General features: G+C 57.7%; 3 protein-coding genes across 11 annotated transcripts in view; 2 read left to right on the top strand and 1 right to left on the bottom strand.

Moving 5' to 3' along the window:
- Positions 1-18152, top strand: KCNH3 (potassium voltage-gated channel subfamily H member 3). 3 transcript variants are annotated; one of them, XM_019724629.2, is made up of 15 exons: positions 1-993; positions 2444-2677; positions 3162-3296; positions 4228-4361; positions 4804-5047; positions 5433-5590; positions 5674-5881; positions 9673-9945; positions 10216-10415; positions 10751-11000; positions 14268-14485; positions 15198-15529; positions 15883-15989; positions 17035-17111; positions 17210-18152. In XM_019724629.2, exons 1-15 carry the CDS (start codon positions 918-920, stop codon positions 17804-17806), a joined length of 3243 nt encoding a protein of 1080 aa, XP_019580188.2. In that variant the 5' UTR covers positions 1-917; the 3' UTR covers positions 17807-18152. The 3 variants fall into 3 exon arrangements, with proteins under 3 accessions (XP_019580188.2, XP_019580190.2, XP_019580191.2); XM_019724631.2 differs by having other exon boundaries at positions 3-993; positions 2448-2677; XM_019724632.2 differs by lacking the exon at positions 1-993 and adding an exon at positions 3958-4036 and having other exon boundaries at positions 2539-2677.
- MCRS1 (microspherule protein 1) lies at positions 18146-27000 on the bottom strand. 4 transcript variants are annotated; one of them, XM_019724649.2, is made up of 15 exons: positions 26823-26949; positions 25545-25664; positions 24887-25025; positions 24439-24577; positions 23712-23870; positions 23454-23563; positions 22475-22583; positions 22056-22194; positions 20025-20100; positions 19659-19687; positions 19454-19546; positions 19182-19264; positions 18947-19034; positions 18587-18714; positions 18146-18487 (listed from the first exon to the last, which is right to left on the bottom strand). In XM_019724649.2, the coding sequence occupies exons 2-15, from the start codon at positions 25552-25554 to the stop codon at positions 18401-18403; spliced, it is 1389 nt and encodes a 462-aa protein (XP_019580208.2). In that variant the 5' UTR covers positions 25555-25664; positions 26823-26949; the 3' UTR covers positions 18146-18400. The 4 variants fall into 4 exon arrangements, with proteins under 4 accessions (XP_019580208.2, XP_074181836.1, XP_019580207.2 ...); XM_074325735.1 differs by lacking the exon at positions 26823-26949 and adding an exon at positions 26257-26409; XM_019724648.2 differs by lacking the exon at positions 25545-25664 and having other exon boundaries at positions 26823-27000.
- Positions 26944-27205, top strand: part of PRPF40B (pre-mRNA processing factor 40 homolog B) — a 52429-nt gene continuing 52167 nt past the window's right edge. For 3 of the 4 annotated variants that reach the window (XM_074325723.1, XM_074325724.1, XM_074325721.1), the window contains exon 1: positions 26944-26962. The gene's annotated coding sequence lies outside the window, so the exon portion shown is untranslated. The remainder of the gene's footprint in view (positions 26963-27205) is intronic. The other variant, XM_074325720.1, reaches the window with a different exon arrangement.

Raw genomic sequence — 27205 nt, 5'->3', positions numbered from 1 at the left:
AGCTGAGTCTGAGAAAGGCTTAGATGCCCCGAAGCGGTGTTCAGACCGCCCGCCCCGACTCCCCTTTTGTACTTCCCCCCGTACAGTTGGAGCCTCTCTGGGGGCCCCCACCTCCGCCAACTACCGGGCCTTCACCACCTCCGCTAGATGCCTAGGCCCCTTTCCCATTACATTTTCCTCAGGAAAAGCATCCTCTAAAACATACACCCCCTGCCCTGAGTTCTCAGGTTCCTCCTGGGGAGGAGAGGCTATGAGGCTCTCTGAGAACCCCCTGCTGCCGAGAAAGACGCCTCGCCCCTGCGGCTAAGTAGCCGGAGCGGGACCTGGCAGAGGGGGCGGTTTGGGGAGTCCCGGTGTCAGTGGTAGGAGGGCCGCCGCCTCCTCTGCCCCACCGAGGTCCGGAGGGGTGGGGGATACCTCTGTGGGAGGCCTGTCGCTTTAAGGAGGCGGCCCTGCTTGGGTGTGCCCGGTCTCCATGGTTACCTCCGTGCAGGCTGCGGGCGCCGGAGGGAGGGAGGGAAGCTGCTGCTGCTCCCCGACAGACGGAGGAAGCTGCGGGGACCCGGCGCCCAGAGGAGCCCGAGCGGGAGCAGATCCGCAGCCGAAAAGGGAGCCGCTGTTGCCGCCGCCGCGAGCGGAGGGTGCAGAGAGCGCATTGGGCGCGGAGCCGGGAGCCCGGGATTCGTGGGCGGCCAGAGCGCCGGGGGCCGCGCGCCATGCTCCCGGCCCCGACGGCGGGGACGCCCCCTCGCTCGCGGGCGGCTGACTGGGCCTGCGAGCCCGGGGTGGGCATTTCCCCCCGGCGGGTGCGCTAGGGGGCGCGGGGCCCGGCGAGGGGCGGCCGAGCTGGGCTCCCTTCCCCGACTCTGAGACCCCGCGCCCCGGAGGCATGGGGCGGGCGGCCAGGGCCGCCTAAGATGCCGGCCATGCGGGGACTCCTGGCGCCGCAGAACACGTTCCTGGACACCATCGCCACGCGCTTCGACGGCACGCGTGAGTCCGACCTGTATCCCACTGGCTCCGGGACGCGCTGTCTCTTGCCAGGGTTCCCTTGGGTCTTGCACCCCACATCTCGGCCTGCTGCCCTCCTGTTCTCACCCTCCCTCCTTACTCCCGCGCCCCACTTTTGGCTGGGACCACGTAAGACACCTGTTTTCTAGACGCTGTTCCCCCCAAAAGTTCAGTCAGCAATGTCCCAGGCCAGGCAAAACGGCTACAGGTCTCCGGGTTTGGGACCTGGGATGCCGTCTGTTCGCTGGGGCTCGAACCCCGACCTAGTCAATCTAACCTATCCCAATCCAGCGTCTGGCGCTCTTCCACCGGCTACCCTCGAATTAGCGGGGTGAGGGGTGAGGCAGGGGCGTCGTGCTCGGGAACAGCCTAGATGGCTCAAAAAACAGATTTAGAAAAGAGATTTGCAAACGGAGGTAGAGTAGGCGGGACGCTGGAACGCACTGTTTGGCCAAGCTCACCTCACTGCCTGAACCCACCAGGTAAACCCAAGGAGTCCGCTAGCTAGCGCCAAAAAGATAGGTTTGGGGACGCCCACCATGACTGGGGAAGTTTGGAGAAGGCGACCAGCGCTTCTGATTTGTGGGTTCCCGAGGCTCTGAGAACAGGGGAAGTCGTGAAAGCCCCCTCCCCCTCCGCCTCCTTTACACTCGCCCTCAGTGGGGCTTCCCAGCACTCTGCCTAACAGCCTCCATGGTCTCTGGTTCCTGATAGGAACCGGGTGGGAGCCCATCACTGAGCCCCCCACCCCCACAGGCTTCTCCATCTGCTTTGCTGTATGCTTGGCTCCTGCAGCCTGCTGATTCAGCGCCCCTCTCTCCCCAGTACTTCCTGGCTCCAAGCTAGGTGTTCAGCTACCATTCTAACACCCCCATTTTCAATCACATTCACTAATTCCTAAGCCAGGTCACCTAGCTGGGGCTCAAACAGAGAGTACAGAATGGATAGTGGCCTGGACTGCCTCCCATCCAGGTGGGTCCCAGTGGGAGGAGCCAGACAGCCAACTTGGGTACCTGGCTGGTGAGTGAGCCTGACAAAGGTAGGGTGGGGCTGAAGCTGGCCTGGAGCTTGTGCTGTGGTCCTCCTTTGGGCATCCCCAAAACCACCCCTTACCCCAAACTGCTCAGGATACAATGCCCACACAGGGCTTCATTCACCAACCTCTGTTCACACATTCTGATTCTTGAATACAGATACTGCTGGGAGTGGGGCAGTGACACACTCATTCCTGTTCATAAACAGCTCCTGCCCTCACTATGTCCACTTCCCCACCCAACACGTGAGCACACACACACACACACACACACACGAGTGCACACACACGATTCCTGGATTTTTGTAAAGCCACTTTTGGTTGCAGGCATTTCGGAAAGGAGGAGCGATGGGATTCTGGGCCTCTTTACCCCATGCCTCCATGTCTGCTTTCTTGCAGACAGTAACTTTGTGCTGGGCAACGCCCAGGTGACGGGGCTCTTCCCTGTGGTCTACTGCTCTGATGGCTTCTGTGACCTCACGGGTTTCTCCCGGGCTGAGGTCATGCAGCGGGGCTGTGCCTGCTCCTTCCTCTATGGGCCAGACACCAGTGAGCTCGTGCGCCAACAAATCCGCAAGGCCCTGGATGAGCACAAAGAGTTCAAGGCGGAGCTGATCCTGTACCGGAAGAGTGGTGAGGGGCCACCTGGCCAGCCTGCCTCACCTCTCGTCACCCCCAGCCTGGCACCCACCCCATCCTTTGTCCCTCCTTTCCATTTTCATCATTGCCATCTCCCCATCTCATCCCACCTTCCCACATACCCACCTCTTCTTCCTCCACCCCACCCCTGACCCTGGCCCTCTTCTTTCCCATCCTCACCCCAGCCTCAGCCTCCACTCAGTTTCCCATCTTGAGTTTCTCATCCCAGCAGGAAAATATCCCCATGTCAATAGGACAGCTCTACAAACACACATGTCTGACAGGCATCCTTCCTCTCCCTTGCCTTTCCCCATCCTGTTCCATCAAGCCCTCCTCTAAGTAGAGCGGGCTGCTGCTCTCCTCCCTGGACCCTGCCTGTGTCTCAGCCAGGGGAGTCCGTGGAGACCCCCCCCCCCCCCCCCGTCGCCTTGGGCAGAGTGCAGAATGGGAGCTGGGCTGAGTCTGTCTTTGTGCCCAGGGCTCCCATTCTGGTGTCTCTTGGATGTGATACCAATCAAGAATGAGAAAGGGGAGGTGGCCCTCTTCCTGGTCTCTCACAAGGACATCAGTGACACCAAGAACCGAGGAGGCCCTGACAAATGGAAGGAGACAGGTGGGTACTCGTGGGGCCGTTGATTTAGCTGCTGTGGCTGGGTACCTCAGGTCTGGGCTCATGGGTCCCCCCACCCACCCACTTGCACTCATTCACTCCAATTCTGCTGGCTGCAAGGCCAGTGCTGCTCTCCTCGCCACATGCTCAGGTATGGAAAGCTTGTTTCCAAATAGAGAGGTGGAGACACAGTTGGAGTTTTGAAGTCAACTTTACTGAGAAACTAAAAGCAAACTCTGCTGTGCCTGTGAAGTTACATTTTCTGACCAATTGGTGAGCCTGAGCACATCCTCTCCCCACCCCTCACCTCTGTGCCTTTTCCTCTCAAAAAACTGACTGGGAACCCTGGCCAAAGCCCTCTTTTAAGTTTTTGGGGTCTTGCCCCTTTGGTATCCACCCAGGGCTGGGGAAGGCCCTTGGGCAGCTCACCAAGCTCTCATCTGAACCTGCTCCAAGGTTTCTTTGTCATTTGGGGATGCTGGGTATTCTCCATCCCCTACTCCCTCACCCCAGCCTTGGGTAGGCCTCTCCACAATTTAAGTCCTCAGTGGTCCCTGCACCTGGACCCTGGGCTCCTTCTCTGAGCTCCTACAACTCTGCCTTATGTCCTGCTCACTCTGCACTCCCCCCACCCCTGGGAATCACCTCTCCCCTCCATTCCTAGGCCTTTCCCTGTGGAGATCCTCTCCTGCCTTGCCTTGGTCCAAACCTCCTTCTTGAAGAAGGCACTGGGAGTAGTATGTGTAAGCACCCATAGGATTGGCCGTTGCTGGGGGTGGCAAGTGACCCTAGGAAGTGAGGAATGCCAGAGCCCCCAACTCTAAAGAGGCTACCTAACTAGTCAATGAGCCAGACCCGTCCCTGGGCCAGCAACTGGTGTCCTACACCCAGGACCTTCCCACCGTCATCCTCATCGGCCCCTCTTCTTTTGCAGGTGGTGGCCGGCGCCGATATGGCCGGGCAAGAGCCAAAGGCTTCAATGCCAACCGGCGGCGGAGCCGGGCTGTCCTCTACCACCTGTCTGGGCACCTGCAGAAGCAGCCCAAGGGCAAGCACAAGCTCAATAAGGTGGATTGAGCACTAGGGTGTGTGTCTGAGGGTTGGGGCAGGGGAGGGGAAGGCTAAGGAGATGGAGGGGGGAACTGAGCCCACCACAGAGAGACTGTCTGGGGTGCCCACACACAGGCCCCGCCAGCACTTCGGGCCTTGTGACTGAGGGAAGGACTGTCACATGCTTGATACATCAAAAGTATAGAGGAGAGTCTTAGCCCTGGTGCCAGGTGGGCCTTGGCTCAGTCCTGGCTCCTCCTGTGTGACCTCAGCTAAGTCACTGGACCTCCCTGATCCTTAGTCTTCTGATCCATAACGTGGGGACTCTAATGCCTACATCAGAGGTTGCTTTCAGAATGCAGGGAGGGAAAGGAGGTGGATGCGTGTCCTGGACCCAATCCAAACTCAGCCTGTACCAATTTCCTCTCCTCCCTGCCTGGACTTGCCCTGCCTCACTCAGGGGGTGTTTGGGGAGAAGCCAAATTTGCCTGAGTACAAAGTGGCTGCTATCCGGAAGTCACCATTCATCCTGCTGCACTGTGGGGCGTTGAGGGCCACTTGGGATGGCTTCATCCTGCTCGCCACCCTCTATGTGGCCGTCACCGTGCCCTACAGCGTGTGTGTGAGCACCGCCCGGGAGCCCAGCGCCGCCCGTGGCCCCCCCAGCGTCTGTGACCTGGCCGTGGAGGTCCTCTTCATTCTTGGTAGGTGCCCTCTGTGCCTCCCACCCCACCCGGTGCCAGGTTCCCCTCAGGCTTTGATGAGGATGGTCTGTATGGCTCCAGTGCCTCACAAGTGTCCCCCTTGCCCTCCTCCTATTTATAACCGGTGGGCTTTGAAATCAGACCTAGGTTCCAAACATGTCTCTACCACTAATGGGTTATGTGACCCTAAGCCAGTCACAGCATCTCCAAGCCTCAGTTTCTCCCTCCGTCAAATAGGCATAGCAGTGTCCACCTTTGAGAGTTACTGCAGGCCAAGAGCCTAGGACAGTGTCGCATGCTGAGCAGGTGCCCAGTAAAGAGTAGCCCCTTCCCCTCCCTTCCCTCCCCCCCCCCACGTGCCAACTCGCACCCCAACGTTCCGCAGACATCGTGCTCAATTTCCGCACCACGTTCGTGTCCAAGTCGGGCCAGGTCGTGTTTGCCCCCAAGTCTATTTGCCTGCACTACGTTACCACTTGGTTCCTGCTGGACGTCATCGCGGCTCTGCCCTTCGACCTGCTACATGCCTTCAAGGTCAATGTGGTCAGTGTGGCTGGGCAGGGTGGGCTTTGGGGCGGGCCAGCCGGGCCGGCCCCGGGGTGACCTCCCGCCCTCCCCCACCTCAGTACTTTGGAGCGCACCTCCTGAAGACGGTGCGGCTGCTGCGCCTCCTGCGCCTGCTCCCCCGGCTGGACCGCTACTCGCAGTACAGCGCCGTGGTGCTGACCCTGCTCATGGCCGTGTTCGCCCTGCTCGCCCACTGGGTGGCCTGCGTCTGGTTCTACATCGGCCAGCGGGAGATTGAGAGCAGCGCCTCCGAGCTGCCAGAGATCGGTACTGGAGGGTCCCCGGGGAGGGTATGCCTACTGACCTGCCTTGGAGTATGTCCACTCAAGTGTGTGTGTCAGGGAAATGGGAGTGGAAGTGTGTGTCAAGGCATGTTTGTGAGCTGATACAAGTGTCAGAAATACGTGTGCAAGTCTGCGTGTGTGTGCACCTACGTGTGTGTCACAGGAACATGTGTGCAAGGAGACATGTTTGTGAGACTGTGGGGCTGGTATGCACACATGCATGTGCATGTGTGCAGGTGTGAGTGTGACAGCCGCCACCTCACTGTAGGCCTGTTCTCCAGCAGCAGAGCATTGTGGAAAAAGGTGGTGGGCTGCCTGGGGGAGTCCTGTTCACCCATTATTGACCTTGTGGCCAAACTTTTCACATTCTTTGAGCCCCTTCCCAGCTGGGAACCCCACCCTTCTCAGGAGACGGTGGTGCAGGGAGTCCTACCCTGCAGGGTTGCTCTGATGCCTGGCACGTTGTCACTACCCTCTCTGAAGCTCATGCCCCACCACCTTGGCTCCTAAGCCCCCTTCCCCACTCTTGTCACCTGCAGGCCGCACCTCTCTGCTGCTCCTCAGCCCTCCTCCAGCCGAAAATGCAGCCTTTTCTGTCCCACCAATGTCTTCAGTCTCCTTCATTTCACCTCCAATTTCACAACTCCTCCCTCTGCTTACCGCCCACTCACACCTTAACTCCTGCTAACAGGGCTTCCACCTCCACCTCTCATTCCAAAATGTCACCCATCAGGTCACAGTGTCCTTCTGGGGCCCAAACCCTCGTCCCCTTGAAGTCCCTGTAGCACCTGGCCCTGCCTGCCACACTCCTTGGAAATGTTCTGCCTCCGCTCTGGGCGGGGCCTCCTCCTGCCTCAGCCCCTCCCAGCTCCAAGCTTTCCTGAGATCTTGCCTCCCCCCTCACCGTGTTCTCCCTTGGCGATTCCACTGGTACCATTATGTAAACATCTCAACCACCATCCTTTCTCTCTCGAACTCACTCTGTTCCAGCCATTTCTTAACTCTGCATACACACAGCTCCAAAATTCAGCACAGCTTCTTCCTCCTGTGCCCTCCAGGCCTCTGGTCACTACTTGGTAGCTGGCCTGTAGCACCTATTTCCAGTCAGTGGGCAAGAGACCAGCTGCTCAGACGGCCTCTCGTGACTGTCTGCTCCTTGGCAGGGTCCAGGTCAGCCTTAGAAACCTGCTCTGATCAGGTCCCAGGATGAGGAGGCTCCCAGGGATGAATCCTCTCTCCTTTGCCAAGCCCACAGAGACCGGTGTGTAGCGCAGAGGGCCCACCTGATATTCCCCAAGTGCTGAGCACACACACGTTCCTGGCAGGGACAGCTCCTGGGTGCCTGCCCTTCCCCCGGGGAGGCTGTGGGGGAGACTGCTCTGGGCTCAGACAGCCACCCAGCAAACGTAGTCAGAGGGCCAGGAGCTGTATGATGGTGACACAAAGCTCTGACCCCAAAGCGGGCTGAGACACCAAATTCCTGGGTCTGTTCCCCCCACCCCGAAGCAGGACCCACACACCTTGGGTCTTAAGTCCATGTGGCTGTGGAACTGACATTAGGATCACCTTGGGCTCCCAGAGGGCTCTGGGCCCCACAGGGAGAGCATGGGCATGTGGGAGGTTGGCTGACTGTTTTGCAGATACACATGGTAATTCTTGCACCCTTGAACCCTAAGTCCTAGAGTGCTGTTGTTCTCTTTGGGTCTGGTACTAATTCATATTTAAGGAGTTTCCAAGTCCTTCACGTCATCATTCCCCTGTTCTTTTTCCTGGGAAACTAGCCTTCCATCTGGGTTGGGTCTCCCGATGTCCAGCCCTGAAAGGATGTCCTTTGGGGGAGAGTGGCGCTCCCTGCTGGCCCAGCTCTGTCTGTGGGAGGCAGCACCTTCCTGCTGTGTCCTAGTCTTGGTTTGCCTGTTCCACTGCCCATGGTGTAGACACAGTTCCTGTCCCAGATTCCCATGAGCCTAGTGGATTTTCAAAAGATTGTGCTAAATCCTGAGGGAAATTGCTCAGGGCATTTCACAGTATGAAAGCCACCAGCCTCCAGAACAGCTTCTGCCAGCCTGACCCTCCCCACATACAGACACCATCCCTCCACCAGCTCCAGGAGCAGCAGCTGCTGCCTCGGGCAAGACAGGAGAGGTCCCTCTGCCACCCTCCCCTCATCCTCCTGCTTCTCCCCCCAGTTGGCCCCTACCCTCCTCACCTGCCAACTGGTTTCACTTCAGGGGCCCAACTAATGACTGAAAAGTTTTGCATACTCCCTGCATTCTCACAGATCACTGCAAGTAACAGCAGGGGGAATCCTCACCTTGGCTCAGGCCTTATCATAGCCCTCCAAATTCATAACCTGGAATTTGATGCCCCAGTGTAAACCGCCATTCCCCATTCTAGCTAAGCAGGTGTGCTTGCCTGTACTTCATCTCGAGGATTGGCTCATGCCTTCCCCTAGATCAGGAATGACCCCTCTCAGTTTCTTTGTATCAAAACTTGGTCCATCCTCAGAGACCAAGCACAAATGTCCCCTCTTCCAGGAAGCCTTCTCGCCCTAGCCTATTGCATATTGGTTTGAGCTTCATCATGTGGCACTCAGGCCTTGTGTGTCTCGGAGGCGTAACTCCTACCCTGCAGTAAGCTCCTTCCTGTAGGTTCCCCCAGCTCCTGGCCCATGTCCATCAGGTTCCTGAATGAATGGATGGGTGGGAGGGGAATTGGGGTCACAGGGGACAGTGTGTGTAAGGTGTTGAGAGGATGGAGCAGGGGGCAGGGAGGGGCAGAGCAAATGTGGAGGAGGGATCCCACTGCAGCCTGTGATCCTGAGCCCACATCTGCACTTACGCTCTGCGTCTCCATTCTAGGTCAGCCAATCTGTTTTCTCTGTCTTGCTCCCCGTGGCCCCCAGCTCTGCTGGGACCCCTAGGGCCCCCCATCCAATACCCTAGAACTCCCACAACCCCCCAGCTAGGCTCAGTGACTGCAAGCAGCTCAGGAAATGTGGGGTTGGTGGGGAGATGAGTGATCTGTGGCCTCCACGTGGCGGCACAGGATGGCCCGTGTCTGCAGGTTTGCTGGGGGGCTGTGTGTGTGCACAGGTACCTGGCTATCTGTGGCCTGTGTGCTTGTGTCTATGCAAGTGTGTGCGTGTGCAGGCACCTGTGTAGCCTTTTCTAGCTCCCGAGTGTACACAGGCCTTTTCTGTGTGAGTAACCACTGCCGTGCACCTGTGAATGTGCTCACACATGTGTGTCCTTGTCTTCGTGAGTGTGGAATGCGTGTGTAGCCTCGATGGTGTTATGTGCACAGCCACATCGCTGTGCTTGAGAACGTGTGTGTGAGGTTTGTGGTGTGTGTGGCTGTGTGGGGGGAGGCCGAATGGGAGGCAGCTTTCTGGAGCAGGTGAGCTCAAAGAAAGAGCAAGAGGAGTCTGGTGGACAGAGCAGAGAAGGTGGGCTCATCCATGTGGCCCCGAGGATACTGTCTGGGATTTCTGGGATTAGTGCCAGCTGCTGGGAAAAGGGCACAGTGCTCCTTGCTCCATCGTCAGCTGATAGAACGCCAGCTGGGGAGATGGCAGCTTCAGCCTTGTTCTCATGTCTTGCTGAGGGCTGAGGTGGAGAGGGGAGTGCTGGGTGAGCAGAGGAGGAAAGTGGTGGGAAGCCCTGGGGGTAGACCTGTATCCACATGTCCCCCACCCCGGGGTACCCGCAGGCACACAGCACCGACTGTGGCAGTGCTGTCCTGCTGACTCAGGCCGACCTGCCCCCTCCCCAGGCTGGCTGCAGGAGTTGGCCCGCCGACTGGAGACGCCCTACTACCTGGTGGGCCAGAGCCCAGCTGTGGGGAACAGCTCGGGCCAGAGTGACAACTGTAGCAGCGAGGCCAACAGGACGGGGCTGGAACTCCTGGGCGGCCCGTCGCTGCGCAGCGCTTACATCACCTCCCTCTACTTCGCGCTCAGCAGCCTCACCAGCGTGGGCTTCGGCAATGTGTCCGCCAACACGGACACGGAGAAGATCTTCTCCATCTGCACCATGCTCATTGGTGGTGAGGCCTGCCACTCCCTGGGCCCCCTCCCAGACTCCTGCCCCCGGCGGCCCCTCCCTCCCCGCCTCTCCCAGGGTCCCGAAGTTCTTCCTAGACGGTCGGCTTTAGAGGGCCCAAGGAACTCGAGACCGGGGCGGCGGAGCCCACGTGCCTTGCCAGGAGTGTGGGGATGGGAGGGATTGTGGGGGCGATAGCACAGAGGTGTCCAGCATGGTGTCAGGCCAGGCCAGGCCAGTCCTGGAGGTGACCCCCTCTCGCCACCCTCCCCAGCCCTGATGCACGCGGTGGTGTTTGGGAACGTGACGGCCATCATCCAGCGCATGTACGCCCGCCGCTTTCTGTACCACAGCCGCACCCGTGACCTGCGCGACTACATTCGCATCCACCGTATTCCCAAGCCCCTCAAGCAGCGCATGCTCGAGTACTTCCAGGCGACCTGGGCCGTGAACAACGGCATCGACACCACAGAGGTGCGCGGGCCTGCAGGGCGGGCCCTTCCAGCCTGTGCTCCTCAAGGGGCGTGCGCTTGGCCGGAAGTTCTCAGGAGTGGGCCAAGGGGCAAGGAATGCAGAATTCTGGCCCCCTTGCCTCCATTCTCCCCTGGGGGGACAGCAGCCTGGGACAGAGGGCTCAGAGACCCCTCTCCGCCCTTGTGGGGTCTGGAGGAGGAAACCTGGGCTACTCATGGAGGGGCTACAGGTGTTGCGAGGGAGGTAGAGCGCCCCCTTGCTGATTGGACCCTGTCTGCTGGCTGGAGACCGCCCCCCTTCTGCCACCTCAAGCCCAGCCCCGCTGTCCCCCGCAGCTGCTGCAGAGCCTCCCAGACGAGCTTCGTGCAGACATCGCCATGCACCTGCACAAGGAGGTCCTGCAGCTGCCCCTGTTTGAGGCTGCGAGCCGTGGCTGCCTGCGGGCACTGTCCCTGGCCCTGCGGCCTGCTTTCTGCACGCCCGGCGAGTACCTCATCCACCAAGGTGATGCCCTCCAGGCCCTCTACTTCGTCTGCTCCGGCTCCATGGAGGTGCTCAAGGGTGGCACCGTGCTCGCCATCCTAGGTTTGTGAGAGGGGAAGAGAGAGTATAGGGGCTTGTGGGAGGCAGATGGCCCCATCTGCAGAAAGCCCAGAGGGAACCCAGGCAAGACCACCTGGGGAGAAACAGCCAGGATGGTGTCAGGAGTAGGCGGGAAGCCCCTGGCATAGCTCAGAGTGGACCCAGTGATCACAAGATGGCAACACGAGGAGGTAGAAAGGATCTTGAGGGTGTGGGGAGCCAGAGAGAGTGGAGGATCCACCTATAGTCTATGAGGGGACATAGGGAGCAGCGCTTCCTGTCGAGGAAATTCAAATGCTGAGGATGGAAGTGCTGGAGAGAGTGTTCAGACCCGGCTGGAAAAGGGAGGAATAGAAGTTATCCCTGTGGGGCTCCCCACTACCACGGGGGCTGCAGATGGGGTAGATGCTGCTTTCCCAGGGCAGATGACAGCAGGCCCAGGGACATCAGAGCTCAGTTTCAGTGTGTGTACTCCCTTCTTGGCCAAAGAAAGAGGTGAAGATAAAGAACCATTCCCTAGACAAGGAAGAAGAGGTTGCAGATAATGGAATCGGCATCACAATAGTGCCGGCCTCAGGGTCTCACAGCAGGGCCAGCCTGGTGCCCCTTACACCTTCCTCTCAAGCAAACCTCAAAACCCAGAGTGAGAAACTATTGATATTCCTGTGATGCATAGGAGACGGAAGGCTCCCAGAGGTTCATGAATTGATAGGCTGGGGTTAGAGCTGGTTTGCCTGGCTCTAAACCTCCGTCTTCACACTGCTCCCAGGTGCTCTGCTCATGTGCTACAGTAAGGGCTTTGTTTCAGGATTCCTGGATGTGCAGCACATCTGGGAAACGCGGGGCTGCAGGGTGCTCGGGCTGTGGGAGGCGTCAGCAGTGGCCCTGAAATGTGGGAGCTCTGTGATCTGGTTGGGTAATCGAGTGCTTTGCATACGGAACAGGACTAGATGGTAGGAAGGCGGCGGCATCCTGACCACAGCCGAAGGCTCAGACAGCCAAAGGCCTGTAGACTCAACTGTGGGGACAGGTGACGCCCAGAAAGGCTGAGGTATTTCACTAAAGCTGGAGAACCAGAAAGACCAGATGCCCAGCAGCTACTGTGTGTCCATCCCCTTTCCCTTGAGGAGGAGGATGTTCTAACAGGAAACAGGAGAAATACCATCAGAAGGTTTTGGAGCTGAAAGAGGTGAGAGGCTGCTACGTCCTTCCCTTTACGTCATTCATGAGTTTGGCTTCTGGGCCAAGATGCAGTTTATGCCAGAACTCGGAGCACATGGAGTTATGGCCACTCACGTATGGCTGGCAATCCTTTAGAAATTATGGGAACTGGAGAGATTCAGAAGAGCAAAAAGACAGATTTTGACAATTGCAGACTGGTCACTCCAAAGCAAGATTGTCAAGTAGATGATTAAACAGATGGTTTCAGCTTGGAGCCAAGGAAGCAGTGTGGCTGGGAGCTGGCATGGGTCCCGCAAGAGCGTCTCTTCACTCATGCCAGGCACCAGGTTTCAGAAGAGCCACGTTCAGTATTAAGACAGCCTCACGGAAGGCCACCTGTGTCCTGGGTCTTTGCCTCCAGGATGTCCCCAGCTCCAGGACTTAATGCTACCTTTGATCTTTCCTGTCCTTGCTCATATGTTCCGGATGAAGTGTTCCTCTGTTGACTTGTTGGCTCTGGGTGCCTCGGGAATGCCTGGTTCCCCATGACCTGGTTTTCTGCTTTGCCTTCACCCCATCCCCCACCTGCCTCCTTAATTTAACGTCCAGGTACCTCCTGCTTGCTCCTGGCAGCCAAGGCTCACTGTGCATCTAGCAGTGTTGATTCTAGCTCCTCCCTCTGTGTATGAACTAACAGCTAAGTATGTGCAAAGTCGGTTCTGGGGGAGGAAGGAGGCAAGATGAAAAGATGTGGGCTGGTGCTGGGAGGAACTTACGGGACTTGACAATCTGAGCTGGAGCGTCAGGCTAAGATGCCAGCCTGGAGGGTGGTCTCTGGCCCCTGAGACCAGTGTCACCGAACTCTGTCCTTGGTCCTATCCTGGTTCTCATTTTTATCTCACTTCTTGGGATGAAGACAAGAAATACACACTTATTCTATTTCCAGACAACACATATGAGAAAGAGCTCATTCATCAGATGATCACAGCGAGATCCAAACAGCTCTCAGAAGGAACCAGAAGGATGGCCTGAAACCAAGAAAATAAGATTTAACAGTGATGCATTCTACTCTTAAGTTTGAGCAAAAGTCCATGAACATTTAGAGTTCTGCTGGCAGCGTGAGGCAGCCCACGGTGGGGATGGCAGTGATCCATCTTCTTGCTTAAGGATAAGGAAACGCTTTCTAATCTTGTGAACTCTCTGGCCGTGGGTTGAGCTGGCTTGTGAGGGCTGTGAGTCCCGATGGCACCCCATCCCTGTTGGGAAGGATCTATAGGGGCCCCTTTCGGGAGGGGAGGAAAGGAAATGAACTTTGGTTGGTGGCCTATGTGTCAGGTGACTATCTCCACTAACTTGGAGACACTGTATTCAATGGATTCTAAGACACACATTTCCCCCCCACCGTTTAACATCTCTGAGATTGGGATGTAGACTAATTAATGCTGCGCTCTAAATTGATGCTGTTTTACAATCCCCGTCAGCCAGGTGGCAGTCTCAGCTGGGTGCTGCGAAAACCCTCCATTGACGCCTGCTGGTAAAATCAAGAAAGCATGACAGTTAATACAGGATCTATTGCAGAGATGAGGCACCTGGGCTCAGGGAGATGTAGTAACGTGGTCGCCTGACATTCTCACTGTGCCACATGGGGTACTTACTAACCTGCTGATTCCACACACTGTTCCCGGAGAAGCTGCATCTGAATCACCTGGAGGCTGGAAAACCTCGGCTTGTGGGTCTCTGGTGGATGCTCTGACTCCGTAGATAGGGATAGGGCCTGGGCATCTGATTGGTTGTTTCCCGGAGGATGCTGATCCCCGGGCAGGCTGGGAGTCACTAGATTTGGTGACTGCCATTCGTCTCAGAGCTAAAGTTCAGATGTGTTTCTGCACAGGGGCTTTGATCCCACATGAGCTGGAGCACCTGGGTCAAGTGTGCTGCACCCCAACCCTATCTGAGGGGCCAGTGAGGCAGCAGCAGGGCCTGCCAGGGCCCAGGCGTCGGCTCCTCCCTGCCCTGGCTTTCAGGCCCCATGCAGTCCGTGAGGAAAGCTCAGCCACCCTCTCTAGTGGCTGAAGGGCAGGTTCGCTGACCTCTGCTTCCTCTCCCCAGGGAAGGGTGATCTGATCGGCTGTGAGCTACCCCGGCGCGAGCAGGTGGTCAAGGCCAATGCCGACGTGAAAGGGCTGACGTACTGTGTCCTGCAGTGTCTGCAGCTGGCCGGGTTGCACGAGAGCCTGGCCCTGTACCCTGAGTTTGCCCCGTGCTTCAGCCGAGGCCTCCGAGGGGAGCTCAGCTACAACCTGGGTGCTGGAAGAGGCCCCGCGGAGGTGAGGATGCTGGGTACGTGCATGAAGGCGGCTGGCTGCCAGGGAGCCTGGTGAGGTGGGCAGAGGCTGGGGTTTGTGGAGGTGCTGTGTGAGCACAGGGCCTGGGTGAACACCCCCTGTGCCTGGTGGGGGGGTCTACACGCACTTTCCTTGTCCTTTCATACCCACGCTGTCCGTAGGCCATGCTCAGCTACCCATCCCGGGTCTCCCTGGCCCATGTGAGACAGCCCGGTCCGTCCAGAGCCAAGTCCACTGGTACCACAAAAGGAGAAGCTGAAGATGAGGGATGGTGCCCATGGGGCAGGGTGGGCAGAGCCATGCACAGCCATCCAGGCCACCTCTGAAGAGAGCCCTGCGTCTCCCCCAGTTCTTCACAGTGAAACAGGACTGCTCTGACGGGCTTTTGAATTTTCCTGGCTTATGTCACCAATTCCAAACCAGTTTTGAGTACTGTGTTCTCTTGGGTAACTCAGCCTGAGGGAAAAAGCCACATAGCTAGAATTTTGAGGAGCAACAAATGTCTCCAGAGCTTGGTGGCTTTGTGGTGGCAGCAGAAAAGCAGCCTTCAGCCCCCTGCCCCATTCTGAGCCGCTTCCTCTGCAGGGTGGGAGAGACTGGGCATCCTGTTTAACAAAGGTGGCTTTTCTAGGGAGATGAGGCGGGGGCACAGTAAGGGCTATCCAGTCAGTTCCCTTTTCCCCACGCCCCCCAGGCGGACACCAGCTCCCTGAGTGGCGACAACACCCTCATGTCCACGCTGGAGGAGAAGGAGACAGATGGGGAACAGGGCCCTGCAGCCTCACCAGCCCCAGCTGACGAGCCCTCCAGCCCCCTGCTGTCCCCTGGCTGCACCTCCTCTTCCTCGGCCGCCAAGCTCCTGTCTCCACATCGAACTGCGCCCCGGCCCCGGCTAGGGGGCAGAGGGCGATCGGGCAGGGCAGGGGCTTCACAGGCTGAGGCTGGCCCCCCTGCTCGCCCCCAGAGCTTAGAGGGGCTGCGGCTGCCCCCCGTGCCATGGAATGTGCCCCCGGATCTGAGCCCAAGGTGAGCAGGCCCTGGCCAGGCACTACCCTGCCCTAGGTGCCCATCCTTCCATCCTAATCCTTCCTCACCTCCTCCAGGAAGCCTTCCTTGACTCCTTTACCTCCCTGCTGCCCCACCCCACCATTCCCTCCCTGCATGGCCATATACTGCTCAGAACTCCCTTGCTGTTTCATGTCTCAAGGTTGGATTCCCAGTGAAACTGCAGGCTCCTAGGGGAAGGGACCTTATGTCACCTTTCTCTTGGGGCCCCAAGCCCCCTGGCCCAGCTCCTGCAGTTTCTGTGTGAGGACACTGGGAAACAGTGCGGTGGCTAACTGTCCATTGATTTATTTTCCTGGTACCTGTGTCCACAGGGTAGTAGATGGCATTGAGGACGGCTGTGGCTCTGACCAGCCCAAGTTCTCGTTCCGTGTGGGGCAGTCTGGCCCGGAATGCAGCAGCAGCTCCTCCCCTGGACCAGGTACTGGGTGGGTCTCGGGTCCAGGGGGCAGTCAGCAGGGCAGTCCCTTTACCCTGTGAACCTCTGAGAAACTGGCGGGGTACAGACTTTACCCGGAAGCCCTCTTGCCCTAACCCACCTGCATGGTATGGGCAGGAAGTTTGGGGGTTCATACTAGCCCCTTGGTGTTGGAAGGTAGCTGGGAACAGGGTTTGGATCTCTGCTGTCGGCTCTCTAGCAGTTGTGACTTTGGATCTTGCCCAGCTTCCGGTCTGTAAATGGTTGCTGTGCATGTTAAATAAGATAATGTAGCTAAGACCCTTAGCACGTCTGGCTCACAGGGAGGACAGAGGTTGAGGATGCCGAGTTGAAAACGGCCCCCAGCCAAGCCAGGCAGCCCTGGGAGTGGACCAGGCAATGAGCTCCTGGGAGTGTCTGTGTCCCTGGAGGACAGAACAAGAGACAGCCACAGAAAGCAGCTTCCCAAAGGGGAAAGTGTGGGACAGTGTGCTCGAGGCCACCTGGCAGTTTGGGCAATGAGAGGACCGTGTCCCAGAGAGCAGTTTCTAGGCTCTCGGCCTCACGTGGAAAGGTGCTGGCTCAGGTAGTAGGTGGCCATCAGCTGTGACTAGTTGGCCACCAGCTGTAACCAGTTAGCCATTAGCCATTGATATAACTGCCATGGCTGAGCTAGCAAGCGCAGATTGCAGTTAATGAGTGAGGTTGGTTGACAGAGAAGCAGACGGCAGGTTGCGGATCGTGTGGCTCCTGCTTCCTGTGTCTCCAACCCAGCCTCCAGCAAGAATATAGTGGTATGACTCCCCTATCTATGGCTCCGTGGGTGTTCCTTTTTGGCCTCACCATGTCCTGTGTTCTAATGTGGGGAGCGGGACCAGAGACCCCGCATGACAGGCAAAATTCAGCAACTTGGGCAAGACTGGAAGTGGCCCTTCCTGGCGTCAGGCCCTGCCAAACCAATGTGGTCTGTGCTAACTGGGGCACATGCCTGAGCTCTGCGTAGTCTCCTCATGCACCCAGGCTAGTAACCCCATCTTACTGTCCACAGAGAATGGCCTGCTCACTGTCCCCCTTGGGCCCAGCGAGGCGAGGAACACGGACACACTGGACAAGCTTCGGCAGGCGGTAGGTGAGGGGCCCAGGGGAGGCAGGGAGTGGAGAGGGGCTCTGCTGTTGCGCAAGGTCCTGGCTCCACCCTGCCTTCGCCTCCTCCCTCCCCGCAGGTGATGGAGTTGTCTGAGCAGGTCCTGCAGATGCGGGAGGGACTCCAGTCTCTGCGCCAGGCCGTGCAGCTCATCCTGGCACCTCATGGGGAGGGCCCGTGCCCTCGGGTGTCAAGAGAGGGGCCATGCCCAGCCAGCACCTCTGGGCTCCTGCAGCCTCTGTGTGTAGACACTGGGGCGTCCTCCTACTGCCAGCAGCACCCAGCTGGCTCTGTGTTGAGTGGGACCTGGCCCCACCCTCGTCCAGGGCCCCCTCCCGTCGTGGCACCCTGGCCCTGGGGGCCCCCAGCATCTCAGAGCTCCCCCTGGCCTCGAGCCACAGCTTTTTGGATCTCCACCTCTGACTCAGAGCCACCAGGCTCAGGAGAACTCTGCCCTGAGGCCAGCACCCCCGGCTCACCGCCTCCTGAGGAAGGGGTGAGGACTGGGCCCCCCGAGCCCGTGAGCCAGGCTGAGGCTGCCAGCACTGGAGAGCCTCCACCAGGGTCAGGGGGCCTGGCTTTGCCCTGGGAACCGCATAGCCTGGAGATGGTGCTTATTGGCTGCCATGGCTCTGGCACGGTCCAGTGGACCCAGGAAGAAGGCACAGGGGTCTGACTGCCAGCCCCAGAACTCAGTGTTGCTAGACATGCTGTCATCTGCTGCTCTGCCCAACCTCAGGGAAGAGGAAGGGCGGCAGCCACCCCCTGGGACACCCGGCTGCCCACTGGCTCAGGGCAGGGGGCCTGAAAGCCAAGGCCGGCCTGGCCCCGGGCTCCCATGGAGGGGGGGCTGTAGCCTCAGGGGCAGGCCCCAGGCTAGGGATCTCCGGGCCCCTACTTGTGGGGCCCCTCCTCAGCCTGAGGCCAAGGAGGGGTTCTGCCATCCCCTGCATGTGCCCCTGCCTCACCTGTCCCCACATTTTTTATATTAAAAAATAACAATAAAAGAAACTACTTTGGAATTCAGTGATTTTTATTTACAAAAGAAAAATAATAAAGGAAAAGTCTGAAGTTAATCAGCTGGAGACAAAGGGGTGAACATAGGGGAAGAGGGGAGGGTGGTTTGCAGAGGAGAAGGGGAGGGGCTCTGGCTCTAAGGAAGCCGCAGGATCCCCGCCCACTCCCTTTCCAGGAGCCTGAGTTCCCAGCTCCAGGGAGCTAGAATGGCAGGGGAAACTGAGGCTACAGCCCGTGGGTTCTGCCAGCACCCTCACTGTGGCGCGATCTTGGCAGCCTCTGCTCGGATAAGGGCAATGAGGTCCTGGTTGATGAGGAACACGAATCGCAGGCTGGCAATCTGGGCAGGAAGGGAAAGGGGTGGCTGAGGACCAGGCCCGCACTGCAGCTCACCACGCCCCAGGTCTCATGCAGCCTCTCCACCTCCTTCCCAGCTCACCTCCACCACGGAGTTGTTGCTGAGGCGCCATTTGGAGCCACACAGCACAGGCCGTCCATCGATATAGATGGGCCGCCGACCCTCATTGGCAATGAAGAAATCACCATTGTTTTTCAGCTTGATGACACCTATGGGAATGGAGAGGAAAAGGGATGATGGGACGGGGGACAGCCAGAGAGCCCAAAGCCCCCATGTACCCTTTCTGCTTCCTGGGCACCCAGCACTCCCAAGTTTGAGATCCGGAAATGCCAGCTCATCAGTGCCAGCTGGCCCATGAGAGCTCCCACGGAGAATAAGCCCCAGGGCTCGGGAGGGCAGTGAGAGGCCGGGAGGGACATGCTCACTGCTTCCTGCTGGTACCTTGCTTTCGGGAGATTTTCCAGGCTGGCCCTTCCAGAGACAGGTCCACGTCAATCTGGTTGTCCTTGGTGGCTCTGCCCAGGGTGATCTGGGGAAATGGGGCAAGTAAGAACTGGACCTGAGGACTGGGGGAGGGGTCCACACAGGCCAGGGCGCGATGAGAAATCAGGCACCAGACACAGACAGGGCAGTGAGGGCAAGACCGATGGAGGAGGGATGGCTGGGCCGGCCTCACCTCTCGCGAGCGCATCAGGTACCGCACCATGCGGCCCCGCAGCACTGCCAGCGTCTGGTTGTCGAAGTCTGGAGAGCTCATGCCTGGGGGAGGAGCAGCTCATGTGGGGGACAGCACACCCGAGGGGTACAGGGCAGAAGGAGGGGAGCCAGTGCAAGGTCTACTGGGGGAAAGGAGTCGAGGCTCCGAAACGAGGGTGCACCCAGCCAGGCCATCACAGGACTCAGGGTGGGCAAAGAGGGTTGGAACGTGCCCCCGCTGGCCCCCCTCACCTGTGATGCTGTCTACCAGCACCTGCCACTTATGCAGCTCCTGTTCCAGCTGCCGGATCTCTCGCTTCTGGCGCCGGTCAGCCACTGTCAGCTCTGGGGCGAGGGTGGGTGGTAAGAAGGGATGCTCCAAGGTCACCAGCACCTTGTACTAGTGCTCTCTGTTCTGGCAGGCGCTTCCACCCCGTCCCCACCACAGCACACTCACCATGTTCCAGGACCTCATCTCGCATGTCTCTAGGGGGTAAGAGGAGGACAATTGGGCTCCACTTTCAGCTCACCTGCCATTACCATCAGGGGCTCCCTCGGCCCCTTAGCTGAGTGGCCCAGCAGACTGCTGCTCTTGCCTCTGCTTAGCCTCCTTCCCAGGAGTGGGGGTGGCGTGGGGTAAGGCACTCTGGGGGGGATGGGGGCTCAGCAGGGAGACAGGTGTCAATAGTGACAACTGGAATTGGAGGCTGAGACTGGGCTGGGCTCTGTCCTCTGCAGCAGGAGAAGTAGGGCCGAGTGGCCCGGGCGCTCTGCCCCGGGAGACACTCAGCTCTCTGCACTGTCTGTGGCCCCCGACACTCACTTGAGCTTGCTGTCATCAATCAGGTCCTCTGCATCGGAGAAGTTCAGCACTTGGTCCCCCTTGGGCAGCGGCTGCACTGAACAAAGGACGGAGGGAGGGTCAGCGCCGATGCTCCTACTCAACCCCACGCTGCCGAGCACACCCCTGCACTCAGGGAACAAACTAAAGACGGAGCCCATGGGATCAGCTTCGTGCTGAAATGAACAGAAGTGAACCCAATACAGGTACCAGAACGCATGCCACATTAGGCTGCATGCTGATTTGGCACAAAGCATGCCTAGGGTGAACAGAGGGCAGAGGTGGTTCTAGAAAGGGAAGGGAATTCAGATTGGCTTTTCATGTGGGCTTTTTGGTATGTGAAGGGTTCCCACCTACACAGCCTTGAACTGAGTAGGGAAGGCACTGCTATTAGCCGCATTTTACAGACAAGGAGACAGACACCGGAGGGGGGTCCAACTACGTGACTCTAGTTTCAGACAGAGCCAAGATGCAAGCCCTGCTGCTTCCCAGATTCCAAACTCAAACAGCAGAAACATCCCATGCTCTTGAACATTTTTTGCCACCGTCAGCGAGGGGCTGAGAGGCACATGCCCATCCGATTCCACTTGGAAAGGATGTGCCGAAGATGGCTGTTCACTGTAAGTCTGTGCTTTTCAAACGGTGGGTCATGGTATGTTCAAGGGTCATGAAATTAGCTGCAAAATTTTCCCCAAAAAATGAATCAAATAGGATAATTAATATCAGAGTCCATCAGGTATGTTCAGGATAAATATTGTTTCATAAAGTTTTTTTTTTTTTCTGGTCAAAATGTAAAAGAAATTGTGGCCTCCAAGGTCTGAGCACTTCTGTCTTACGGCCAGCAGTTCCCAGAACTACAGTGTCTGCTTCGTAGTAGCTCCCACTAGTTCGTGGCTGTGAAACTGTTGCTTGAGTTCTGACAATACCTGCGGTGTCCTGCCTGCCACATACACGTTCCCTCCACCACCACCTTAGGTCAGAGCCCCTCCCCCACCACAGCTGCCTGAAATCCCACCAATCTAATATTCAACTGACTTGATAGTTAAGCAATGTACATTCCCTGTTCTGAGGTGCTCCTAGCTCTAAACAGCAAAGGAGAAATCAAATCCCCACATAAGAAGACTCTTGAAAAGAAAAATTAAACCTTCAAGTTAACAAGTAAGTTTACACAAAATTACTTTCAAAACAGCGATGAAGGAGCTAGCTACAGCAGCAAAAATAAACTTTCCGCTGTGTCCGTTCTCTCTGTGGGAATTCAGCGATATCTCAGCTTCAGGAAGCAGCAGAGAATTGGAAGCTGCAGGGGAAAGTGGGCTGCCTGCTGGGCACTAAATCCAGACATCCTCAGGATGGAAAGATCCTACCCCTGCCCCACGATTTCCTAAAATCCTCTTGTAGGAATATCTTTTAATAACTGAGCTGCAGGGCCCAAGTCACAAGGTAAAGGGCATGGCCAAAGCTTGCTTTTCAGAACAGTGTGAACGACGACGTAGCAGGCAACAGGCAGTCACGTGTGGGAAGTTAGAGCAGAGTGTGCTGCCCGATGCAAGTCTGACCCTGAATCCCAAATCCAATGGAAGAGTTTCCTACAGTTTCATGAAACTGCTTTCCTCATCTGTCACTAGGACAGTGAAGAGTTTTGTCGAGGGAAGAGATGAAGCAGGGAGCATTCTGGCCCCTGGGGAAGAAGAAAGATGAAGGACTGGGTGTGGAGTCCCCGCAGGGAGTTCTGAAAGGCCGGAAAGCAGCCTGACAGCAATGAGTGCTGGTCGGAGGAAAGGCAGTGAGAAGGAGACGGAGAAAGGGAAGGGCAGAAAGGCTTAGAGAAGGTCATCATCTCTTGGGTGGGAAACTACTTTCCCTCCTTCTGGAAGGAGGTGGTTTTTGCTTTAACGACAGGTGAACGAGACATTGGGGGTCACTGAGGATGATGTCACAGGGCACTTGAGGGCAGCTGTGCCCTGCCTACATCACACTCACACACCTCCACGCACTCTGCCAGCTGGGCGTTACCTGTCTGGTCCTCCAGAAGGTAATACTGCTTCATGAGCTGCCAGTGGGCCTGCAGAGCCTTGGCAGTGCGCGCCAGGTAGAAGGCAGCGGGGTGTCTGTGTAACAGGTCCTGGAAGGTCTCCAAGGTGGGCTGGCTGGTCTGGAGGGCAAGATGCATGCTCTGGGGGCCTGGGTTTTCTCAATTCTGCCTCTGCCTTACCACGCCCAGCCCTGCCCTCTGTCCATCCCCACCGGGAACTGGAAGAAACGACATCTATGGCTGCCCAGGGAGCCAGGCTTGGCTCTTCCTGAGGACCCTGTCACAGGGCCCCTGCGGATGTGTGTGTTATCTGCACAGGCATGTTTGCAGGCAGTGGGGTCTCTGACAGCGCAGTTTTCTGGGTAGTCTGACTCCTACCCTGCCCAGCCCTCAACCTTACCGATCCCACTTTGCTCAGCAGCTGTTCCTCAGCCTTGCTAAACAGGGCCTTGCTCTGGATGGCAGCAATGGCTTCTGGGTGCAGCTGCCTCATGGCCTGGCAGGCTAGCCTGGGCAGGGAAGAGACAAGGTCAAAGGAGGCTTGTCAAGCAACCTGGGGTTCCTACACCTCCAAAGCATGTAGGTCTTTGAGATGCAGGACGAGAAGTCAGACCCTCAACAGGAAGAGCCCAAGGCTGAGCTGGCACCTGTGGCCTCATGGGTTGGTCAAAAGCACGAAGAGGCAACTCAGGAAACTGAAGTTTCTGTGTTCAAACCCCGTGAAGAGACGCAAAGCCACAGCTCCCTAGAGACCAGTGGTGAGGGATATCCTGAGACCAACTGTGGCCCCCTCCCCAAGACCTCTGTCCTTACTTGGCCAAAGCTGCCATCTACTAGCCTTTGCCCAGCACCCACTTCCCCACGCTGAGCCCTGCCTGTTTCCTGGTGACCAAGGCCATGGCTACAGCTTAAGCAGTGCCAGGGGCTGGAGCAGACAGGCGTTAAGCATCCCACCAGATTCAGATGACATTAAACCACGTGACTGAGGAAGACTGTGGTGCGTGGACGCACGGGGTTATTTGGACTCAGGCTGTTGGAACTGGAAGTCATTGTGGGATGTCAGTGTGGAAAGGTTGGGAGGTGACCTTCCCCAAACCACAATGCACACAATGGTGGAACCAGGGCTCCTGGCACTCATCTGGGTATTTTCTCCTATGCTACTTCCTCAGCTTCCAGATCCCTTGCTTCTGGCGTCAGGCCAGGACTAGCAGGGTTGGCAGCAGGAAGAAGCTTCCCTCTGAAGCCTGGCAGGTCTGGTTTCACCCCAGAGGATGCAAGGTCCCAGGAGCCCCCCTCCTTGGGCCCTTATACAATTCTCTCTATTTTAGGAGCCAAATTCTGGCATGCCCAGTACCTCCCACTGCTGGGGCCCCACTTACTTAGAGATGACAGGATCATAGAGCAGGGCGTACCAGCGCTCCTGGACTTCTCGGAGGGTGAAGCGGCAGCTGAACTTCACACCCAGGTGGACAGCTGTCAGGTCATTGGTCTGTGAGGCCCCAGAAAGGTTTCCTTCAGACTTAGAGCTGCAAAGTACCCTTCCCTTGCCACCCACAGGACACTGCTGGCTCATCTCGGCTGCTGGGAACTGGAAGCTGTGGGGAGGAGGACACGAAACCTGCGATGGGACGCACTACCTGCAACACAGCATTGATGAGCAGGAGGTCATCCGCAGGCTTCCAGCGGCCCAGGTCCTTGGTCACCTGAAGTGGCTGTTTGCTCTTCTTCACACGCTTGGTGAGTCCGGGCGCTGGGGCTGGGCTGGGTGGCACAGGAGTGCTGGGGGCCTTGGACACCTGGCAGAGGACAGGAGCACAGTGAGCTCCAAGCCGGCCTCAGGGCCGCGGGGGCCCCAACCCCAGCCAACAATAAGCAGCACAGGCAGGGAGCTCAGCTTTCTAACCCCTGCCCCCACCTAAGCACTTCTACATGGTCCTTGACCATGTGGGGTCTTCTCTTTGCTGGTGGCACCCCCAACGCCAGAGTGTGTGGGGGGGTGGATACCAAGAAAACACTTTTGCTGGTACAGTGTCTGGGGCCAGAGCAGTGCCACCTGGGGGTTATTTTTACACCCAGCAATGCTGGGAACAGGCTGTCTGCTCCCAGAATAGATGCACGCTACATGCCTCCCACACAGAATGTGATACAGGATGCATTCTCAGGGTGGGGGTGCAGCAAGTAAGGGGGAGTGGGGAGAGATGGGATCCTAGGGAGGCATCTGAGGTTGAGGCTGGGGCAGTTTGGTTCTCTCATAAGCCTCCTCAGCAGGACTCTTCCCAGCTGGCAAAGGCTGTGGGGAAACACAAAATCTGGTGCTGGATTCCATCCCCTCCATCCCCCGCCCAGTATCTCCCAATCCTTTACCTTCTTCTTCTCACTGGAGGAGGGTTCACTCCCAGAACAGCGCCCTGGTTCCACCCCACTGGCCCCCTTTGCCCGGGTAGAGGACTTAGCCAGGCTGCTCTCCACCAACTCATCATCAAACTTCTTCCTCTTGATGAACCTGTGGAGGCCCACCAAGTGAGCAACCCTTGCGCCGTCCCCGCACCCACGCACACACCCAGCATCCAGGACAGAGCAGGTTCCCAGCAGGGTGCTGACAGCTCTGGCTCAGTGGATGGGGCAAGGACCCGCTATGCCCCACCCCGAGACAACAGGGCATTGTACCACAAAGACTCCACACGTGGAAGACCTAAGATCTCCGTCCCTTGCCCTCCTCAGTCAGGGGTTTAGTAGGGAAAAGCACAAGGCTCTGCTGACGCTTAGGCCCCTGCGCGTCTCAGGTAATCATCCCCCACAGAACCCTTACTACCTGGAGGAGCTTCTCCGTTTAGGGATGGTGCCCAAGGCCTGCGAGGAGGCCCGCTTCTGCCCTGCCAGCGACTCCTCATCCTCTGAGCGGCTGGCAGTGCCTGATGCCATCAGGGATGAATCTAGCAGCCCCTGAGAATCTAAAAAAAGAGAAGTGGTGAACTCAGGCCTCCTGAGTGTCTAGCAAAGGCTTGAGCATTTGCTCATGGGTCCCCTTCTCAGTCCCCCATTCCTCTGCCAGCGCTCCCAGACCCTCCCCATCCTTCCTTGACACTTGAGGTTTTCAGATGGGAGTTCCCTGGCCATCCAGATCCCATCTGGGCTCAGACCTGGCCCAGACCTTCCACGCTGGGCAGTTCTCCTGGTGCCACGTGTCATGTCGTGCAGCACATGGTGCTCAGGTCAGACTGGTGATGCCAGCACACCGGGCTCTGGGTATAACTGTTCCCTCTGCCATCACAATGCAGCCATGCCAAAGAGCGGCCACTCAACAGCAAGTCAGTCAATTGTGGCCTCTGCGAGAGGCATGTGAGTGGTGCTGGCCCAGGGGGAGGTGGCAATGCCCAGCCAGGACCAAAGACACATGTGCCAGGCATGGGGTGGAATCTGCAGACGCCTGGTGCCCAAACATTTGGAAAGCTGGCCCGGACTCATACTACCTTTGTCCATCCTCTCACAGTCCCAAAGCCACTGGTTCCAAACCACAGGGCCAGGAGCAAGGGTCCCACAGGCTCATCCACGGATTCTGACCAGGTGAGCTGAGAGGCTGAGAGGAGACTCTGCAAAGGAGAAATGAGGCTTCCTGAGGCTCAGGATTCCAACCGGCCAGCCTCACCTCCTCTCCTGCAACAGGTCTCCCAGGGCCCCAAAAGCTAGGGAAGGAAGACACAAGGAGAAGACACAGGCCTCTATTCTGCCAACATAACCCTAACAAACCAGTGGCCTTTTGAAGACCACTGACATTTGAGAATATAAAAGTTATGGGCTCCAGAAAAATGTACACACACATACTATTCAGGGGGTTCACGGACCCCACTAATGCTACTCACAGCCCCTAGGTTAAGGGCCTTGATGTAAACTAGCAGGAAACAAGGGATTCTTGGCTCTCTTTTCTTTTCTGTCAGCTAGCCACTCACATCAGCAGCACCACCCCTTTCCCTCCCAGGTCAAAGAAGGAAAAAGAACAGAATTCCACCAGTCCATCTTTTTTCTTTTTCCATTTGCATCTTTAGCTGAAGAGTTAGTGAGTAGTAAGTACCTCGTGGGAGCTAAAATAAACGGTTTGGGGACTGCCTGAATCAACCGCGGGGCAGGGGGGTGGGGCTCCTAAATTCTTGAGAACTCAGTTATTGGGAACTCAAGGGGGCCCACCGCTTGCGGGTCCCGCCCCTTCTGCTCAGAGAGGCTCTTCGCGCAGCCCTGTCCCCAGGTGTGCGCGTCGTGCCGCCCCAGAAGATACAGCTGGGAATCTTGACACCCGGGAGAGGCGAAGGGCCCCGATTCGAAGGACAGACAGAGTCTGCGCCCTCCGCCCCTCACTCTCCCTCGAGTGCACACCCAAGGTGGGGGATTAGTCCAGGTCTGTTTCAGGGGCTCGGGATAGAGTGGTGATGAAGTCAGCCCTGCAACTCAAAAGCAAAGCACCGGATAAACCCCGATGCTCTCGCGGCCTTGGTTAGGCCCCAAGGGCTGGTGGCGGGGCAGGTGGGACCAACCCGCGGCCAATTCTAACCCCACCTTCGGCGCGCCACTTTAGCGCATGCGTAACATCTCGGCCCAGCTTCTGGCCCGGTCCAAATCACGCATGCGCAGATTTTCGGGGCGCTACCGGGGCGGGGCCGCAAACCTTGATGAGGGTCGTGGCAGGCGGCACTGGGAAACTCTATTTGACCCCCAACTCCGCTCAAAACCCTCCGAGGCGAACCGCGAGGTCTCACCATTCCTACGCTGCCAGCTCCAACAATTTCTCCGCGGCGACGGCAGCAGCCGCAGGGCCAAAGCCAGCTTCCGTGAGGTACCTCTAATTCCGGGTCTACGAACTAGTGGCTGCGCAACCCCTTCCGGTTCGTCCGGAAACGTAAGTGACGGGGGCGTGGCCATGGCTGAGAAGTTGTGACTCTTTTGCTACAGGCGAAATTAGAGGCCTTCCCCACTGGGACAACACATAGGGAAACATCAAGGAATTTAGACCTCAGAGAAGTTACCCAGTTGGGGGAAGCGATTAAAGGGAAGGGCGAGACTTGGGTCAGGATAGACTGAGGAGCGAGACCGAGGGGCGAAGTGGGACGACGCTGGCCTGGAGGGTGGGCCCGGGCAGCGG

Source organism: Rhinolophus sinicus, linkage group LG02, assembly GCF_036562045.2.
Source record: "Rhinolophus sinicus isolate RSC01 linkage group LG02, ASM3656204v1, whole genome shotgun sequence".
Lineage (NCBI taxonomy): Eukaryota > Metazoa > Chordata > Mammalia > Chiroptera > Rhinolophidae > Rhinolophus > Rhinolophus sinicus.
This window is presented reverse-complemented; position numbering and strand designations above follow the sequence as displayed.

Bases quoted from the DNA above. Each gene is read 5' to 3' on its own strand.
- KCNH3 (XM_019724629.2), top strand. From the start codon at position 918: ATGCCGGCCATGCGGGGACTCCTGGCGCCGCAGAACACGTTCCTGGAC. The intron at 5,591-5,673 runs GTCAGTGTGGCT...CCCCCACCTCAG, and splicing joins ATGCCTTCAAGGTCAATGTG to TACTTTGGAGCGCACCTCCT. The intron at 17,112-17,209 runs GTAGGTGAGGGG...CCCTCCCCGCAG, and splicing joins TGGACAAGCTTCGGCAGGCG to GTGATGGAGTTGTCTGAGCA.
- MCRS1 (XM_019724648.2), bottom strand. From the start codon at position 26,985: ATGGCCACGCCCCCGTCACTTACGTTTCCGGACGAACCGGAAGGGGTT. The intron at 22,584-23,453 runs GTAAGTGGGGCC...TTCCCTGCCCAG, and splicing joins TATGATCCTGTCATCTCTAA to GCTAGCCTGCCAGGCCATGA. The intron at 20,101-22,055 runs GTAACGCCCAGC...TCCTTTGTTCAG, and splicing joins CCTTCTGGAGGACCAGACAG to TGCAGCCGCTGCCCAAGGGG.